The sequence below is a fragment of the Mugil cephalus genome, chromosome 9 (genome assembly GCF_022458985.1).
Source record: "Mugil cephalus isolate CIBA_MC_2020 chromosome 9, CIBA_Mcephalus_1.1, whole genome shotgun sequence".
Classification (NCBI taxonomy): Eukaryota; Metazoa; Chordata; class Actinopteri; order Mugiliformes; family Mugilidae; genus Mugil; species Mugil cephalus.
This window is the reverse complement of record NC_061778.1, coordinates 27965295-27983957: the sequence shown is the minus strand read 5'-3', so window position 1 is coordinate 27983957 and position 18663 is coordinate 27965295. Positions and strand designations below refer to the sequence as shown.

Sequence of the window (18663 nt, the reverse complement as noted above, 5' to 3'; positions counted from 1 at the left end):
ACACCCTTTTTCCTACTTTCCTACTCGCAGCTTCTGCGCAGTCTAGGTAAAACTTTCACTAACTCTTTAATTCATGCTAGTTTCACATATACATGTTATATTGTTCAGCAGTTACACTGATTCCCTCTACACATGCTCATATTGAGAAATGTGTTTCACTTCACACAAGGAGATGGAGAAAGGGATAAAAATATGTTTTGATCAAAGAGGTGGAAAAAATTCCATGAAGACATTTCACCAACTCAAGTGAAACGTGGTGAAGATGTCAATGGAAATTGGTTTGGAGGACACAAGCTCTGAAATGTGTCAGTTACCCATGTGCACAGATCAGGACATATTATTTGATTTCCAATAACCTATGGAATACAAGCTGGGCATCAGAAATCCCAATCCCTCAAGGGTAGCATACCCCTTGGCTCAAGCCTCCATGCCCGGCCATGTCTTGCCAGCAATTTTTATTGTGTATATGGGTGTGTGTATATGTGAGTGAGTTTATATGTGAGTAAAATTTCTTTACTTAGTTTCTGTTTGTGTGTTTTAATCCATGTGAAGCACTTTGCACATTTGTATGAAAAGTGCTATATATATAAAGTTTGATTTGATTTTGATTTGATAAAACATCAAGCACTGGCTGGACAGAAGGAAATGCAAAGGTATCAAAAAACATCAAACACTCTGAATGTACAGTTTATAGTTATCCAAAGGGGATTTAATTAAAAACACATAAAGAAACCCAGAAAAGAGAAAATAGAACAACAAATGAAAACGTATCGTCATTCCTTCTGTGGCTAGTCTATCTGAAAAACAAATCATGATTTAACAGTATTTCTGTCCACTTCAATCCTAGCACCACAAAGACAAAGAAACGTTTTCACCTCAAAGACAAAACACAGAGGCAAAACAGAGCAAAAGCAGTTTAGTGGAGAGAGGAATGTACAGACTTGTATGTAATGGGAACAAAACAACCCAGAATTAAGCACAGAAAAGTCAGATCTTTAGATCAGGATCAGCAGTCCACCTACACCTGGAGGACAAGGGACACTCTTCTGAAGACAGCAGCTTCCACATTTTAGTCAGAGAAGACAGATGGTTTGAACGAGGAGTAAAGAAAATCATCATAAAACTGGTAGGACCCTCACTGAACGGGGGAGGTAGACTAAGACATCTGTCCCCAAAAAGTTTCAGCTACACTCACACATTGAAACTGAATAACCTTTTCTAATCGCAGACGAGTACTGCATCATTAACAGGGCCTATTCATAATAATTTCATGTGTGCACCACCATAAGTTGCTCTTCATAAAAAATCCAAGCTTCCCACCACTACTTTACAGCTGAAAAAGCAACTTGGATGAGTGGTGAAAAGTCTTCAAGAAAACTCTAACAAGTCAGGCTGTCATTCCTTGGCAGAGCAGTAGACTGGAGACTTATAAAATACACACACACACACACACACACACACACACACACACACACACACACACACACACACACAAACAAAATACAACAAAATAACCAAAACTAACATCCTTAAGTGTGTGGGTAGGGTTTATAAGTAGGAGGTAGATGCCATCTAGTCACATAAAGTTTGATACATTTTATTTCAGGAGGTATTCTACAGAGGGTAACTGTGTGACCCACTGTCTCCAGCAGTTCTGTCTTCTGTAAACTACAAGCAACAAACCACAATGTGCTCAGCTTTCCTCCCAGATTCACTTGCTACTGTGCAAGCCACCCAGTCAGTCACTCAAACAGCAACGCAGTATGCCTACCATTGTGAAAATACAAATGATATCTGTGATTTTGCTCCCTTGAAAGCAAAGGCAGGATTTTTGCCATTCTATAATGACACCAATACAAAATGGTTGTTTTATTAAAGTTAAAATTTATGTACACTACTCACTCACAAAAAGTTAGAGATATTTGACTTTTAAGTGAAATTTCAGAATGCTTGTAAAATGCATTTTAAACTATATAGATGACCATAAAATCAGGGTATGTTCCTTTCCTAGTCAATAACCATGCTGAAGAAATGTTTGTTCATAAACGGAGCGGCTGTGGCTCAGAAGGCAGGTAGAGCAGGTTGTCCACGAACCAAAGGGTTCGATCCCTGGAATGTGCCATATGCCGAAGTGTCCTTGAGCAAGACGCTGAATCCCCAGTTGCTCCCAGGGCAACTGACACTGACATGTGAATGTGTGTGTACTTGTGTGAGCGAATGGGTGGATGTGTCTCTGACTGTGACTGTAAAAAGGCTTTGACAACCAGTAGGTAGAAAAAGCGCTATATAAAAGCAAGACCAAATTAAATTTGCTTGTGATGGAAAGGTAAAGTACTTTACCTGTGACTCGGCCATAACTGAATAGGAGGAGGGAGTGGAACTGCGGCATAGAAACAAGAAGGAGGAGGGGCAGCACAGATTTTTACATACAATGCCTTTAATTGGACCTATTGGGAGTTTTTCCTTGCCACTGTCGGCCTCAGAATTGCTCTGGAGGTTTCAGGTCGGTTTTTGTAAAGCGTCTTGAGACAGTTTGTATTGTTATTGATGCAATATAAGTAAAATTTAATTGAACCCGTTTGAATGAACATGTTTAACTCTTCAACGTTTCAGAACTTAACATGCTGTTCTCTAACAAGGTGATTAACTGCAAAAATCACAACAAGCTTCTGTTTAACAGTCCTCTTCATCATGCTGTTCACATTATGAGACCAAGAGGACACCTAACATTTGATCAAAAGCACCAGGCCATTGTAAGGTTTCGAACAGGATTTTCTCAGAGAGAACACAGAATGGACCCCGTTGAACCTTCTTACTATGAGGCATTGGTGCTAACCACCACACCCCATGTCTTCAAAATACTATGTATCATCCACTGTTGTCACCAGACAAGCCTTTGAAGGAGGTTGTGTTTCAGTCTGGGCAGGTTGGTCTAGTCAATACAGAACTACCCTTAACTGTGAATCGCACAGTGACAAGCCAGTACTACCCGAATAACATCACTAATTAAGTCATTGTGCCTCTGCATTATTAACTCTTTAAGGATGACAATGCCTCAGCTCATTGAGAATGTATCATCAGGCTGCGAGAAGCTGAGGTGCCTCAAATTGAGTGGCGTGCACTTTCTCAAGACCTGAAGCCATGGAAAGCTACGGGGTTACCTGAGTCACTGTTTAGAGGCTTGTAACCCTGCACATCAGAATGCAGCCTCCAGAAGAGTGGAATGCCATAAGTTGACTTGTGAACAGTATGCAACTTCGGTTGCCAAGCTGTAACTGATGGTCAAGAACACATGTCAAGTTATTGAGACATTTGTTTGCTGTGGTATACCCACTACTGTTGTCGGCTCTCTAAGAGATTAAGAAATTACTTAACTTTATATATTTTCCATAAATTTCACCTGCAAGTAGAATATCCCAAACTTTTTGAGTAGTGTTTTTCTTTGAAGAATGTGAGTACCTGAAACACTAGAGTGAAACAGTCCACAGGTAGGACAATCATACTGTATGCTGTTGTCTGAAACAAAAAATACAATTTTACTGTAAATGTCCTCCTATGCTTCACACAAAGTGCTTGTTCAATGTTCAGTCAACTTCTATCAAATTTGCCTTTGAACCTGGTTGAACAACACTCTCTATAAACTACACAAGTGTGCATTATGACCACCTGCCTAAAATTGTGTAGGTCTCCCTTGTGCCACCAAAAGAGTTGTGACTCATCAGAGAATTAACATGGGTCTTCTGAGGGTGTCCTGTGATGCCTGGCAACATGATGTTGTTAGTGGGGGCCTTTGGGCCCTGTGGGTTAGGGGGAGGGCCTCTGTGGATCATCCCACAGATACTTGATCAGTTTGGGATCCAGTGAATTTGGAGGCCAGGTCAACACCTTGTGCTGTTTCTTTGAATTGTTCCTAAACCGTTTTTGTGTGTCTGTCTGTGTCAGGCTACATCCTGCTGGGGATAGCTGGTGCCATCAAAGAGTGTCATTCCTATGGGGTGGGGTCTGGTCTAGCTGGGTGGGTGGTACATGTCTAAGTAACATTCACACATATGCTAGGTTCAAAAGTTTCCCAGTAGAACATTGTTACAGGATAGTCAGTGTTATTTACTTCTCCTGTAAGTGGTTTTCAAGATGAAGCTGGTTGGTGTTTCTTATATACAATGGGTAAAATTATTTTTCATAGTTAACCTTTCAAGTTATTGAAATGAAATTTTCACCAGGTGTTGGTATCAACTCAAGTAATCCATACATAGAAAGAAACCAACACAAATAAGTCCAGAAATTAAGTTATGTGTAATAATGTAAAACAACAGAGGGAAAAGTATTGAACACACGCAGAAAGGGAGGTGGAAAAAGGCATGGAAAGCCAAGACACCAGCTGAAATCTATCAGTGATCAGAAATACATGCTACCCCTTGTCAGTGCCAATGAATATTAGCTGGTTCAGTCCAAACTGATGGCCTATATAAAGGTGTGTCACACAAGGAACATCTCATGATGGGTAAAATCAAAGAACTCTCTCAAGACCTTCGCAACCTTATTGTTGCAAACATTCTGATGGCACTGGTTATAGAAGGATTTCTAAACTTCTCAACGTTCCAGTGAGCACTGTTGGGGCCATAATCCACAAGTGGAAAGAATATCATTCAAACATAAACCAGCCAGGACCAGGTGCTCCTCACAAGATTTCTGACAGAGGAGTGAAAAGAATTATGTTGTCCAAAAACGAGGAGAGCTTCAGAAAGACCTGGAATTAGCAGGTACAATTGTTTCAAAGACAACAATAAGATGAGTATTGTGATAAGTTCAATACTTATTTTACCCGCTGTAGCTACTGTTAAAAGTGTTCACTCCATTATTTGAAAATGTGACTCTGGACTCCAGCAAACTATTAATGTGCTCCAAACACAGCCACAAACACATTTTAAGAACACTGACCATAAGCAGTGACCAAATAGCTATTATTACCATGGAGAAGTGTTAACATTTGGGAAGCTAGCGTTTTAGCCAAAATGTAAGGGTAAATAAGAAATTCTGTTATTTAAACCCTGATATTCAAAAAAAAAAAATTAAAAAAAATAATAAATATTACAATCTGATTAAGAAATCATGGTTAAAAAAGAAACTGCATGGTTTAGTCTATAAAGGGGCATGTGAACACTTTGGATTAGAAATTTCTAATCGGAGGGACCGCATTCAGAAACACAGTCTACTAATGCACAGGACTGGAAAAGTAACACGTGTCCCTCTCAGTGGATTAAAAAAAGCAGTTAACATATAGTGCATTCTTTACCTTTAAATTATATACCAACAGTATAATAATACATGAATAATACATTTAAAGACAGCCCACTGCTGTTGAGCCTTACATCAGCTAGTTTGAACTAGGCTGCAGTGAGCTGGTGGGGACAGGAAGAGCTATAAGGCCACCACCCATGGGTCATGCTGAAGATGTCATGGTACAGCATAGGAGAATCTGAAATGAAAAAAAAAAATTTGGTATCAGATGTTAAAGAACAGTTAACACATGTCTGAGACAATGGAAAACAACATTTTTAGCTTTGTTAGAAGGATGGAGGCCTCATAGTAGATGGTCAGTACATATTTTATTCAATAAAACAAAAGTCAGTGAGAGGTGGCATACAGTATTTTGTTGTTAATTTCTTTTCCCTTTGTGTTTCTCAAATTTCCAATAACTTTATCAATAGATGCATAGTTCTTCATCTGTGGTATGATCAGCAACCAATAGCAACCAATGTTTACCAATAGTAAACAACATTTGTGACTCACACCATGATGACCAAACTGGTGGGCCAAATACACACCACTTTGTCTCTAAATTCCTGACACAGTGTTCTTTTATCTGAGACAGTGAGATTACACATTTTTGCAGCACATGTAGTACTGTGCAAATACTTTAGGCACTTTAACCTAAATGTATAGAGTCCAGACCTCAACATGGTGGTGCCGTCTATTCATGGGAATATTTATATAATTTTAAGTGGCTAAAACCTTTGGACAATGCAGACTAGCAGTGAAAGGGTCAGCAGTCGTGTCTACTAATAAGATGTTTCTGGGGTCTTTCTCTATGTAGTTTTCATGTTTTTCTGTGCCAAGAAGGGGCTTTGTCCAGGAGTTCATGACTTCCTCTGACAGTCAAAATGAATGCAGTTTACGTTAAGTAGTGATTCTTAATTTTAATGGTAAATGGTCTTGCTCTTATATAGCGCTTTTCTACCTACTCAAAGGTACTCAAAGCGCTTTTGCAGTCAGAGACACATCCACCAAGCACACACACATTCACACACCAGCGCCAATTGCACTGGGAGCAACTGGGGGTTCAGTGTCTTGCTCAAGGACACTTCGGCATATGGCACACTCGGGGGATCGAACTGCTAACCCTTCGGTTCATGGACAATCCGCTCTACCTACTGAGCCATAGCCGCCCCAATTGTCCGATCATGTTGATGTAAATGGTTGTATGTCCTGCGTTAGTCTGACCAGTTAGTAGCCATGCCCTGAGACCTTCTGAAGAGCATAGCTTATGGAATGATTAGGCGCTTATCTTTTACCTGCCCCTAACCATTAGCAATATATATATATTAACTATGTTAAAAGTTAAAACTGTCAACCCGTCAATTATTTTGTCATTTCATCTTCCATACTGCTTAATCCTCGCTAGTGTTGCTGGAGCCTATCCCAGCTGGCACTGGGCGAGAGGCAGGGTACACCCTGGACAGGTCGCCAGCCAATTATTTTCTTTATGTGTCAATTTTATATACATATAATTATTTAAATACTAACATACTAATATATATTGGATTTTTATTAATGTGTATTTAAAGAAATTTAAAATTGTGGGGGAAAATTAAACCAAAGATTTTGCCTAACCCTATCCCTTTTGTAGACCTATGGCATACATAATTTACAATCCCAAAATGTCCCAAAAGTTACAGTCTGCTACACTATGCATTGCTAACAAACAACCACACATGCTGCTCTCATGAATGAGTCTATGTGATGGCATGGTAATGCATGTCTACCAGTGGCACTGTTTCACTAATGATAACTGCAAACTATGTTCAAGATGAATTCTGATTTCTTTTTTTTTGCATGTTTGTCACACTTAAATGTTTCAGATCATCAAGATTAGCCAAAGACAACACGGGTAAACATGAATTAAGGTTTGTTATTATTAAGGGAAAACAAAATCCAAACCTACACGGACCCGTGTTAAAAAGTGATTGCCCCCTAAACCTAATAACTTGTTGTAATTCGGCCACATTGGAGGGTTTTCCAGCATGACTAATCTTTTTAAGGTCATGCAACAGCACCTCAATAGGATTCAGGTCAGGATGTTGACTAGGCTACTCCAAAGTCTTCATTTAGTTTTTCTTTAGCCATTCAGACGTGGACTTGCTGGTGTGTTTTGGATCATTCTCCTGCTGCAGAACCCAAGTTCTTCAGGACTCCGAATTCATGGTTCCATTTATCACAGCAAGTCTTCCAGGTCCTGAAGCAGCAAAACAGCCCAAGAACATCACACTACCACCACCAGAGTTTACTGTTGGTATGACGTTCTTTTCCTGAAAAGACATTGTGTCACATCTGACTTTTAGGCCAGATGTAACTGGACAACCCCTAACCCTTCCAAAAAGTTCATAGAGTATTTTCCCAAAAGTCTTGGGGATCATCAAGATGTTTTCTGGCAAAACTGAGATGAGCCTTTGCTCAGCAGTTGCAAGTGAGGCCTGCAGTTCTAATGTGTTGTTGTATTGTCTTTTGTGACCTCTTGGATGAGTCATTGTTGCGTTCTTGATGTAATTTTGTTCAGCTGGTCACTCCCGGGAAGGTTCACCACTGTTCCATGTTTTCACCATTTGTGGATAATGGCACTCATTGTGGTTTGCTGGAGTCCCACAGCTTTATAAATGGCTTTATAACCTTTGCCAGATTGATAGAGCTCAATTAATTTCTTTCTCGATTATTCATGAAGTTCTTTGGATCTTGGAATAATGTCTAGCTTTTGAGGATCTTTTGGTCTACTTCACTTTGTCAGGCAGGTCCTATTTAAGTGATTTTTTGTAGAACAGGTGTGGCAGTAATTGAGGAAAGGCAAACACTTTTTCATGCAGGGCCATGTAGGTTTGGAATTGTTTGATCATAAAAACCTACATGCATTTCCCTTGCTGAAGAAATAAGCAGAATGAAGCACAAACAACTTTCAGAAGTTGAAGTAAAAGTTTTGAAAAGGATGCCCCACCTCCTTGGTAAGGGCTAATGATTCCATAATAATACCAAAGAAGCTGATTAGTCTTAGCTGATAGGTAGGTGTTTTGCTTGTCACCTGTAACAGCTTAATAAACAGCTCACTGTGGCCACTTCTCTTAAAAATGACAATGTGAAGCTTTGGCATTAAAAACGTTTTTCAAAATTACTTTTGTCTGATCAAGATTTAGCATTTTGCATTTATGTTCACATTCTGTTTATAAAGATTACGTTATCAATATCTTAATCCTGCATTTTACCTGTAAATGTCGTCCCATCTGCTCATTTCTACTAGAAATATTATCACACGATGTATTGTAACTTGATTTACTTCCTATTGATTTATTTGGAAAGATTTTGCTTTCATATGAAATGTTATATGTACAGTAGTTGAAAAAGGTTTGTAAACCTCATGAGGTTTTACTACCTGCAGCGCCCCCGAGTGGCCTAAAGACACCAAATTTGGCATGTGTACTTGGGGCGGGGTCTGGAGACGTGTTGCTAAATTTCATTTCATACGTCAAAGCGTTGACGAGATATGACCTCACATCCCGTCTGGAACCTTTGCCACCTATTTCAGTTGGCGATTGCGGACAAACGGATTGGACAATGAAAACGCCACTAGGTAACTTTTGTGCGGCTTGGTCTGAAGATAGTCTGTGCCGATTTTCGCGAGGATCAGACAAAATTTGCAACCCGTGAAACTTTTTAAAGGTTTTTGACAAAATCCAATATGGCGGCCAAATTTTTGCAATTGCGTGAAAACGTTTGACCGATCCAGAAAGGAGACATTCCACAGTATCAGCAAACATGAAAATGTACTCGGAAATCCTAATAGATCAAGAGAAAAGAGCAAAAACGCAATTTTGTTAATTACAGCGCCCCCTAGTGCCTGAATGACACCAAATTTGGCATGTCTCCTTAGGGTGGGTGCTGGAGACGTTGGGGCAAATTTTATTTCGATATGTCAAAGCGTTCCCGAGATATGACCTCACATCCGGTCTGGATCCGTTGCCGCCAATTTTATCTATCATGACGCATTTTGACGTCATAGGGTAGGCTGAACTCAGCATCATCCAAGGATTACAAAGATACCTTGTTTGTAAATTTCGAGCGTACGGTTCAAAAGTGACGTGCGCAAATGTACTTCCAACTTTGACCCGTTGGTGGTGCTAGAGCGCACTTATTGGCAACACGTAACTCTGGCAAATTAAAGATCCTACTGTCCTTAATCAGTGTGCAAAATTTCACAACTTTTTACCATACAGTTCTATTGGCATTCACAGTGCATTTCTTGCAGAAATGCACTGTGAATGCCTTCTGCCGATCCGCCCGCCATACCTGTAGAAATCTGCGCAGGGGACTTCCGGTGACGTCATGGTAGGAGCAACAGCCTGATTCTCCGGCTGCGGGAAGAAACCCTTAAAATCTAGCCAAATTGATTTTTAATTAAAATTTGTCACTTTGTACTAAGGCCAGAATGCCCACTATAAGAAAGGAGACAGAAAAAAAGGAAAGACGGCTATAAAGACGAGAAACGAACAGACACTGAAGCGGGCGATGTGGAAGAAATGGCGGCGGTGCTCGCCGAGCTTCGTGACCTGCGGAGGGAACATTCAGAGGCCTCTCGAGATACGAGGGCTACCTTGTCGAGGGTTGAATCCACCCTCGACGATGTGCTGAGTCGTACGACAAGACTGGAACAACAAGTAACGAACGTGGAACAGAGAGTGACTGACACGGAAGACAAAACGCTCCGACATGAGAGAGCCATTCGCTATTTACTTCAGAGAGAAGTTAAACTATCCGCTAAATGCGAAGATCTCGAGTCCAGGGCGAGACGGAATAATCTGATAATGAACGATATGATTAAGTTCATATCCAACTTAATGCGCACCTCGCTTGAACTACCGGATGACTTGGACCTGTGCGTGGAGAGAGCCCACCGCTCACTAACCATGAAACCGAAGGAACCCGCTCCACGTAGATCCATCATAGTCCGGTTCTCCGACTACAGAGTAAAGGAAAGGATACTCCAGCAAGCCTGGAAAAAACGGGAAATGACACATCAAGGACAGAGGATCTTTTTCGACCAGGACTATACATCGGAGGTGCAGAAGAAACGCAAACAGGTACGGGAGGTGATAAAACAACTCAAAGAGAAAAAAGTGAAAGCCCAGTCACCGTTCCCTGCCCAGCTGAGAATCCACCTGGAATCTGGTGTGAAGACTTTTGCGACCATTTCGGAGGCGGCCCCCACGCTCAAGAAGATGGGAATTAACGTGAAGGTGGATGAGCGGGAGGACCTCCAGAAGGAGCTGCTACACAATCCCCTGGTCACGGCATCGGCATCAAACAGATCGGGACTTTTAACGATGACCAACGCGGACTTGCAGACTTTTGTTCGAGGTGATGAATGAACACTAAACAACTTTGAGAGGTAAATAGATTGATAAAAGTTGCTAAATAGCGTTGCCAAGAGATCAGACTTATATGTTTCCTTGATCTGTACTTAATCCAATTTGGCTGGTTTATTTAAAAAAAAAAAACAAAAAAACAAACAAACACGAAAAATAACGGGGTTTCTCCTTCAGAGGGTGAAGGGTTTTTGTTAGGTAATTTTTATTTCTTATTTTTATTTCTTTGATTGTATTTTATTTTTCTTACGGGCGACTCTAGATAGTCGCCATAGCACTAAGTGCCTCCCCTGGAGAGATTTTTGTCACAACTCTCCGTCTTTCCAGAAGCTGGTTAGTAAGATGTTCGCGCAACCAGCTCAGTTTTTGGAAGTTAGTTTTTTGTTCCTATGTAGAAGTTTTTTCTTCTCATCACATTCAATACTTGTTCATATCATTCTGACAGTTATGCAGTCATATGTTGTGTCCCGGGTACCTAACAGGTGCATTATACTGAAACAGAGGTCTGGGTTTGAGGACAAGATGAAGCTTTTGCTTTACATGTATGAATAATTTGACCATAATTACGTATAATGTCCATGGACTGAATCATCCCATTAAAAGGAAAAAAATATATAGTCAATTAAAAAAAACTACACTGTTCAATTGCCCTATTACAGGAAACCCATTTACCAGAAGGGGAACATAAAAAACTAAAGAGGGAATGGGTGTGTCAAGTATTCAGTGCATCGTTTGGTAAAAAAAGGGGAGTTGCAATCTTAATTAGCAGGACATTGGCCTTCTCCTCTGAAAAAGTTATTCAGGATAAGCTGGGGAGGTTTATTATGGTCGTAGGTACAATAGGAGAAGTGGAAATGTCTATATTGAACTTGTATGCTCCAAACGAAACGGACCAGAATTTCTTTAAGGAAATTGCAAATGTTATTGCTGATAATGCTAAGGGCGTCATAATAGTTGGGGGAGATTTCAATGCTGTACAGGATGGAAGGCTAGACAGAATGCCAGCAGAGGGAGGACCCCAAACTATGAAAACCAAAACACTTAACAGTATGATTTCAGAATTAGGGCTTGTTGACCCCTGGAGATCTAGAAACCCCTCAGGAAAAGACATTAGTCTTTACACAACAACAGCTACTCTAGAATTGACTTCTTTTGTTTATCTCAACAACATACATACAAAGTAACAGATTGCCATATTGAAACAATAACTCTGAGTGACCATGCTCCTGTAATTTTAAATATAGATTTAGACAAAGAAAATTTCTTCAGATACTGGAGACTGAATGTCTTGTTATTGACCGATACTGCGATTATACAGGATCTAAAGCAAAATTTAAAAGAATATTTTGAGATAAATGATAATGGGGAGGTGACTCCGGGAGGGAGCTAAAGCAGTTTTAAGGGGAAAGATGATTCAAATCGCGTCTAGATTAAAGAAAATACGATTTGAAGAACAAACTAAATTAGAAAATAAGATAAAGCAGTTGGAATCAGAACACAAATCTTCAGGAATACATAACACTTTGTTAGAATTAAAAGAAACTAGGAAGGCTTTGGACAAACTCCTTACATATAAAGCAGAAGGAGCCTCAAGATTCTCCAAACAACAATATTATGAGATGGGAAACAGAGCCAGTCGTGTGCTAGCTTTTCAACTTCGGAAGGCCCAGGCTAGTCGTGTGATTTCCAAGGTTGTACACCCCACACTTAAAACAACAGTCTCACATCCAAAAGAAATAGCAGATGCTTTTGCAACATTCTATGAAAAACTATATGAGGACACTGGATCAAAAACTAAAAACGGCAATCCTGAGGCCTTCCTCTCCAGCCTGCATCTTCCCTCATTGTCTGAAGATAAAGCATTACAAATGATATCAGATATTACCAAACTTGAAATACGAGAAGCCATAAAAACACTGAAAAACAACAAATCTCCAGGGACAGACGGATTACCTGGAGAGTTTTATAAATGCTTCCCCACCGAATACATGGTCGGAAGCTATTATATCAGTGATTCATAAAGAGGTTAAGGACCCTTCATTTTGTGAAGGGTATAGACCCATTAGCTTGCTTTGTAACGACCAAAAGCTGCTGACATATATCCTGGCGAAGAGAATGCAAAAAATTATAGGAAAATTGATTAATCCAGACCAGACACGGTTCATTCCTGGTCGACAAGGAGCTAATAACATAAGAAGAACATTAAACATCATAACATGTGCCAAGAAAAAAAATACACAAAACTCTATGCTTATCAGTTTTGATGCTCAGAAAGCCTTTGACACAGTGAAGTGGCAATTTTTATATAAAACACTGGCTGCTATGGGGTTCCATCCTACATTTGTAGACTGGATAAAGGTTATATACACAAAACCAAAATCGCGTCTCAGAGTGAACGGATGTTGTTCACATTTTTTCTACTTGGAGAGGGGGGTTCGACAGGGTGACTGTCACAGCCCTTTGCTTTTCGCTATAAATATAGAACCTCTAGCTGCATTAATCAGGCAAAATGAAGGCATTAAGGGCATAAAAGATCAAGGCCAAGTAGAACACAAAATTTCGCTTTATGCTGATGACATACTGACATATATTAGTGACCCGGTCTCCTCTGTCCCAGCATTAATGAGAAACTTAAAGGAATATGGAGAATTCTCAGGCTACCAAATTAATCAATTCTAAGTCAGAGCTAATGATGCTGGTAGGGCACTGGCCTTTACAACTAACAGGGAGTATTAAATTCCACTGGTCTAATCAAGGGTTCAGATACTTGGGTATCATTATAACGCCTGATGCATCACAGCTGTATAAGGCCAACTATGGTAAATTGATGGGCGAAATAAAAAATGACCTCACGAGATGGGAAGTTCTCCCCTTATTCCTAATAGGACGAGTGGAAACAATATGAATGAATATATTACCAAGGTTTCTCTTTATGTTCCAATCTCTACCCATAGAGGTCCCCACTTCCACATTCAAAACAATCGATAATTGGCTATCTAAATTTATTTGGCAGAACAAAAGACCCAGAATTAGATTGAAAAAAATGCTATGCACAAAAGAAGGGGGGGCCTTGATTTACCTAACCCGAAAAAATATTACTGGGCGTCCCAGCTTAGATCATTGGTTGCATGGATCTCTCAAGAAAATGATACTATATGGGTTAAGATGGAGCAAAGTGACTGCCTAAACTTACCCCTAGACACAATCCCATTTATGAGTCATGACACCTGGAAAATAAATAAAATTAATAACCAGTTGGTGAAAACCACTTTAAAAATATGGTCCAGTGTGAGAAAGAAATTAAGACTCCCGGCATCAATATCCAGAGCAATGAAGATTGTGCATAATATAGACTTTCCTCCATCCGAATTAAGAACAGGGTTCAAGAAATGGGAGCGGAATGACTTAGTTATGCTAGACCAATTATTTGACGGAGGAGTCCTGATGTCCTATGAGCAGCTTAGACACAAATATAACCTTCCAGCCCATGATTTTTTTTAAATATCTTCAACTGAGACACTATTTACAGAAGCACAAAGAATGGGACAAACTATGCACTTTTCCCTCTAATCTAGAACACGGGGAATGGGGTTCCTGCAGCTTCGGTGCTTGTACCCCCAGTAATAATAATTATAATAACAATAACACTAACAAAAACAATGGGGTTCCTCGCAGCTTCGCTGCTTGGACCCCAATAAGAAAACGTAGAATCACAATAGGGTTCCTGCAGCTTCGCTGCTTGGACCCTCAATTAATATTTAGTACTCCTGCCATTAGCACACAGTAGAGCTCTAATACAGACCTTTTGATAATCCACCACAGATTTTCAGTGGGGCTCATGTCCAGGGATTGAGCTGGCCACTCGAAGGCCTGGATACTGTGTTCCTGCAGCCAAGTTCTACTGGCCCTAGATGTGTGGCAAGGGGCACTATCTTGTTGAAACATCCAGTTTCGACCTTGATGGAACAGTGCATGTGCAGGCAGAAGCATGTCCACTTCATTCGTGGATCACTGGTACCAAAATGACCCAATGCTCAAAATATCTTACGTATTTTTATGGAACCAATCAATTTCAAATTTTTAATGGCTGTTTTAGGATTTGTTTAGTATTTTGTCTGACTGTACAAAAATAAATTGCACTTGAAGACCTAAGAGTGATTCTTAATGCAGCATTTCACAAATGTATGGGGCGTCCAAAAACTTTTTTCCACCAATTTATGTTGCTCTTAAATCCTGCCAAAGTGTCGACAAATAGCTAAGTATCTAGTCACTTCGAGTTTACATTTGCATTTGCATAGGAATGTATTTACATTTGGTACATCTGTATCATAAAGAGGGATTCTTCTTCGGTTACTAGCTGTTCACACTGTACACTGTATAGACAACAATGGCATTGATCACTCTGATATTGAAGTGGCAGTCGAAATCTTGTGATCAGAGACATGAAAATGATTTCTAAAAGCATTTAGTGGTATATGTCTTTGACGTGCATCTGGGTTTCCCCACTGTAAAGACTGAATTCCATGGGTAGGTAATCTGCTGGTTTAAAATTCTCTGGACTAAAAGAAGCAGTGCAATGTACTCTAGGTTTACACCTGTTTTAAATATCGACTCACATCCTCAGACCAAATATTGTGCTTATTGTTAACAAGAGTTTGAAGGTAGTTGGATGCGGTTACCACTTACATATACGTATATGTGGGGACTTTGGAATTGTCTTTGCAGAGAATCAGCTTTGCCATTATGTCACAGGGTGGTATGTGTGGTAATTGCAACAATTATGTTTATGATCAAGCACACTTATACGCAACTTTCAAAGAGGAGCACATTACCTCTCATTGCTCATTGTGTTCTTCAGTCTGTTTCTGAGTGTTTGCTTGTCTGGACCGATCATCTTCATCTGGACATGAACAAAAATGTATTCATAAAGATATTCACAACAGTGGGCAGTAGGAAAAAAACATTGTGTCAATAGATCTTATCTTTGGACACAGGTAAACTCTAACACCATCTGGGGCACAGTTAAATATTTTAACAGCTGACATCTCTAATGGATAACTACCACTGCTCTGAGAAAATAGCTGTTTCATTTCTGTGTGCCATGTCTTTGGCACACACATTAAGTTATTATTTATTGATTTCCACCCTGATTTAATTTATGCACTGTAACCTCTGGTAATAAAGGTATGTAGAAAATATCAGTAAACAAGGAAACACTTAACCATATACACAACTCCTTATATATTAAAATAATTTCATTACAAAATCACACTTGTGTACTCATATTAAACAGTTTAATTTATAAACTCTTACTTATATTTATTTATACTTAAGTTAGTTAGCAGCTCTCATTACTAATGAGTGTAATCGCTGATGAGACGCAATGTGCCCTGCCAGTCAGGACGAATTACGTTTACACTACCAAAGGAATGCGGACACATGCAACCCAGACTACCTATGAATGAGGTGAGGGATTGGATCTCAATTTGTCCTGGGGGTGTTTACACCTGTGTTTTATGTGATCGGATAATCCAGATTGGATCTTATTGCGTAGTCCTAACAGGCCCAAAGAGAACTTAGGTTAGACATGACTAATTAACTAACATGTCCGACTTCCATGACCATCCATGCTCCACAAGTAGGTTGCAAGGAAGAGGAGAAAGAAGAGAGGAGAGAGTTCTGGACTGAGTTAAAGGACGGTGATTAGATGCATAGTTTTCCCAGAGGTGATAAAGTGGTGAGCGGTCCAGACTTCTAGGGTTGGTGATTGGAATAGTGGCAATGAGGAAGTGATGGAAAGGTTTGGTGTTCAGGTGTGTAACTCAGAAGGACAGAGGGTGGTTGTGAAAGGTATGAAGATGGTTGTAGTGAACACTTTCGTCCAAAAGAGGCTGGAGCATAGGGCAATATTGTGGAGTGGAGGCAGAAGCACACAGGTAGAGACCGGTGGGAAGGTATTAGTTGTGTCATCTGGAAGGGGAAAAAGTGGAAAGGGTAGTTTGAGGAATTAAAGAAAGAGGAAAATGAAAGGGGAAGAAGAGTTGAACACACAACTAATGTTGAGTAAGAAGTAGAACAGATTAGTAAGGGTGAGGTTTTTAACTGGTCTACTTAACAAGATCTTAGAGCAGGGGTCTTTTACGGTTTTCAGGCCTCCAAACTGATGGAGAAATTAAATAGCGACCCCCCATCAACTATATGTGTTCTATATTAAGCTTAGCCTAGTGCTATTTATAAATATACATTGTTATCATTAGTTTGCATTCAATATTAAGCTATTCAAGTAATATACAGGTTAAAATTTCAAATAAATAACAGTAGGGTGGCTCTGCAACTGCCATAAACATACATACCTTTACCCTTAAACATAGCTGCATATTTGCGACCCCCCTGCAGTACCCCCACGGACCCCCTAGGGGTCACAGACCCCCTGTTGAAGACCTATGTCTTAGAAGGTGAAAGGATGCCTGAGGTATGTTTTGGTAGAGATGTTCAAGAACAAGGGTGATATGCAGAACTGTGGAAACTACAGCGGTGTCAAAAATTTTAAGTTACACAGTGAAGATATAGGAAAGAGTAGTGGAAGCTAGGCTAAGAGGAGATGTGGCAATTTGTGAGCAACATGGTTTCATGCTGAGAAACAGCACTACAGATGCAATATTTACCTTGTCTGAAGTGGCAGAAAAATATGTTAGAGTGGTGCATGATGTGTATGGTGATGCACAGGCAGACAGATGAGGTCAGGCAGGAATTTCCATGAACTATGATGTTTGCAGATGATATTGTTATCTGTAGCGAGACACGGCGGAATGGTGAAGAATGGTGTCGGGTGTTTTTGAGTACCAGCAAGAATGAAAGGAGTTAAGTTTACGTGACAGTGGTGAGAGCAGTGATGTTGTTTGGTTTAGAGACAATGGCTTTGAGGAAAAGAAAGGAGGAAGAGGTGGAGGTCGTAGAGCTGAAGAGGTTTAGGTTTTCTCAGGGTGTGACCAGGATAGAAGGGCTCAGGAATGAGTACATTAGAGGGATAGCTCATGTGAGATGTTTTTTCGGACATAAAGTTAGAGAGGCTCAGTTGAGATGGTTTGGACATGTTTAGAAGAGGGATAGTGAATATACTGGTCAAAGGATGCTGAGGTTATAGTTTCCAGGCAGGAGGTTTAGAGGAGGAGAAAGTATATGGATGTAGTGAAGGAAGACATGAATGTAGTTTTTGGAAACATACAGAAGATAAGGCAAGATGGAAGCAGATGATTCGCTGTGGTGACCCTTGAAGGGAAAATCCAAAAGGAAAAGAGTAATTTAAATGTATTGCAGATTCCCTTGGTTTTGAACAGAAACTAAGTTTAACTAAGTGGTTAGCTGCATGTCCTGTTCTATTATTCCTTGTTCTATTTGTGAAACCCTATCTGGTAAATGTCACAGTGTGACCCTAAACCTAGACCAGTGAAGAACAACTGCCACCTGTATAGTAATAAAATGTTTCAGGTGTAGGTGACATGCATTACTTACCACAGGGGTTTCCTTCCACATCATCAAGGAGATTTGCCGTAGAGTTGGCTGTGGCCAAACTGGAAAGATGCTGAGTTAAGAAAATCAAAATTTTACTTTCACAATTTATAGACCCATAAATGTGTAGAAAATGAATGCCAGTTATTAATGTGGGTGCCAAAAACCTCAACAACAATGAAGTTCAGGGTATGGAAGCACTTAAGCCGGTGGAATTCGCTTACCTGAATTTTGACTTCACTTGACAGCCAACAGAGATGAAATGTATCATTGTGATTGTAACGCACTTTCAGCACCAATAGGTAGAAAAGCGCTATACAAATACAAGACCATTTACCATTTACAGATTTGTTTTGTTTGTCTAAAACATGATGAATATGTCCATTTAAATGAGCCAAGACCTCCCAGCACAGGTCCAGGAGGTGTGGCATTAATCTTCCAGTCCAACTGATTCATTTGGCCTAAGCTA

At 40.0% G+C, this 18663-nt stretch overlaps 1 protein-coding gene across 5 annotated transcripts in view; it reads right to left on the bottom strand.

Moving 5' to 3' along the window:
• Positions 1-3991: 3991 nt before the first annotated feature.
• The window catches only part of cuedc1b (CUE domain containing 1b), a 50363-nt gene continuing 35691 nt past the window's right edge, over positions 3992-18663 (bottom strand). For 3 of the 5 annotated variants that reach the window (XM_047593615.1, XM_047593616.1, XM_047593612.1), the window contains exons 9-11: positions 18198-18256; positions 15518-15585; positions 3992-5476 (exon numbers count right to left, since the gene is read on the bottom strand). In XM_047593615.1, the coding sequence (XP_047449571.1) occupies positions 15521-15585; positions 18198-18256 (124 nt within the window). In that variant the 3' untranslated portion in view covers positions 3992-5476; positions 15518-15520. Of the gene's footprint in view, positions 5477-10225; positions 10313-13878; positions 13913-15517; positions 15586-18197; positions 18257-18663 lie in introns of all 5 variants that reach the window. The other 2 variants (XR_007113369.1, XM_047593614.1) reach the window with 2 other exon arrangements.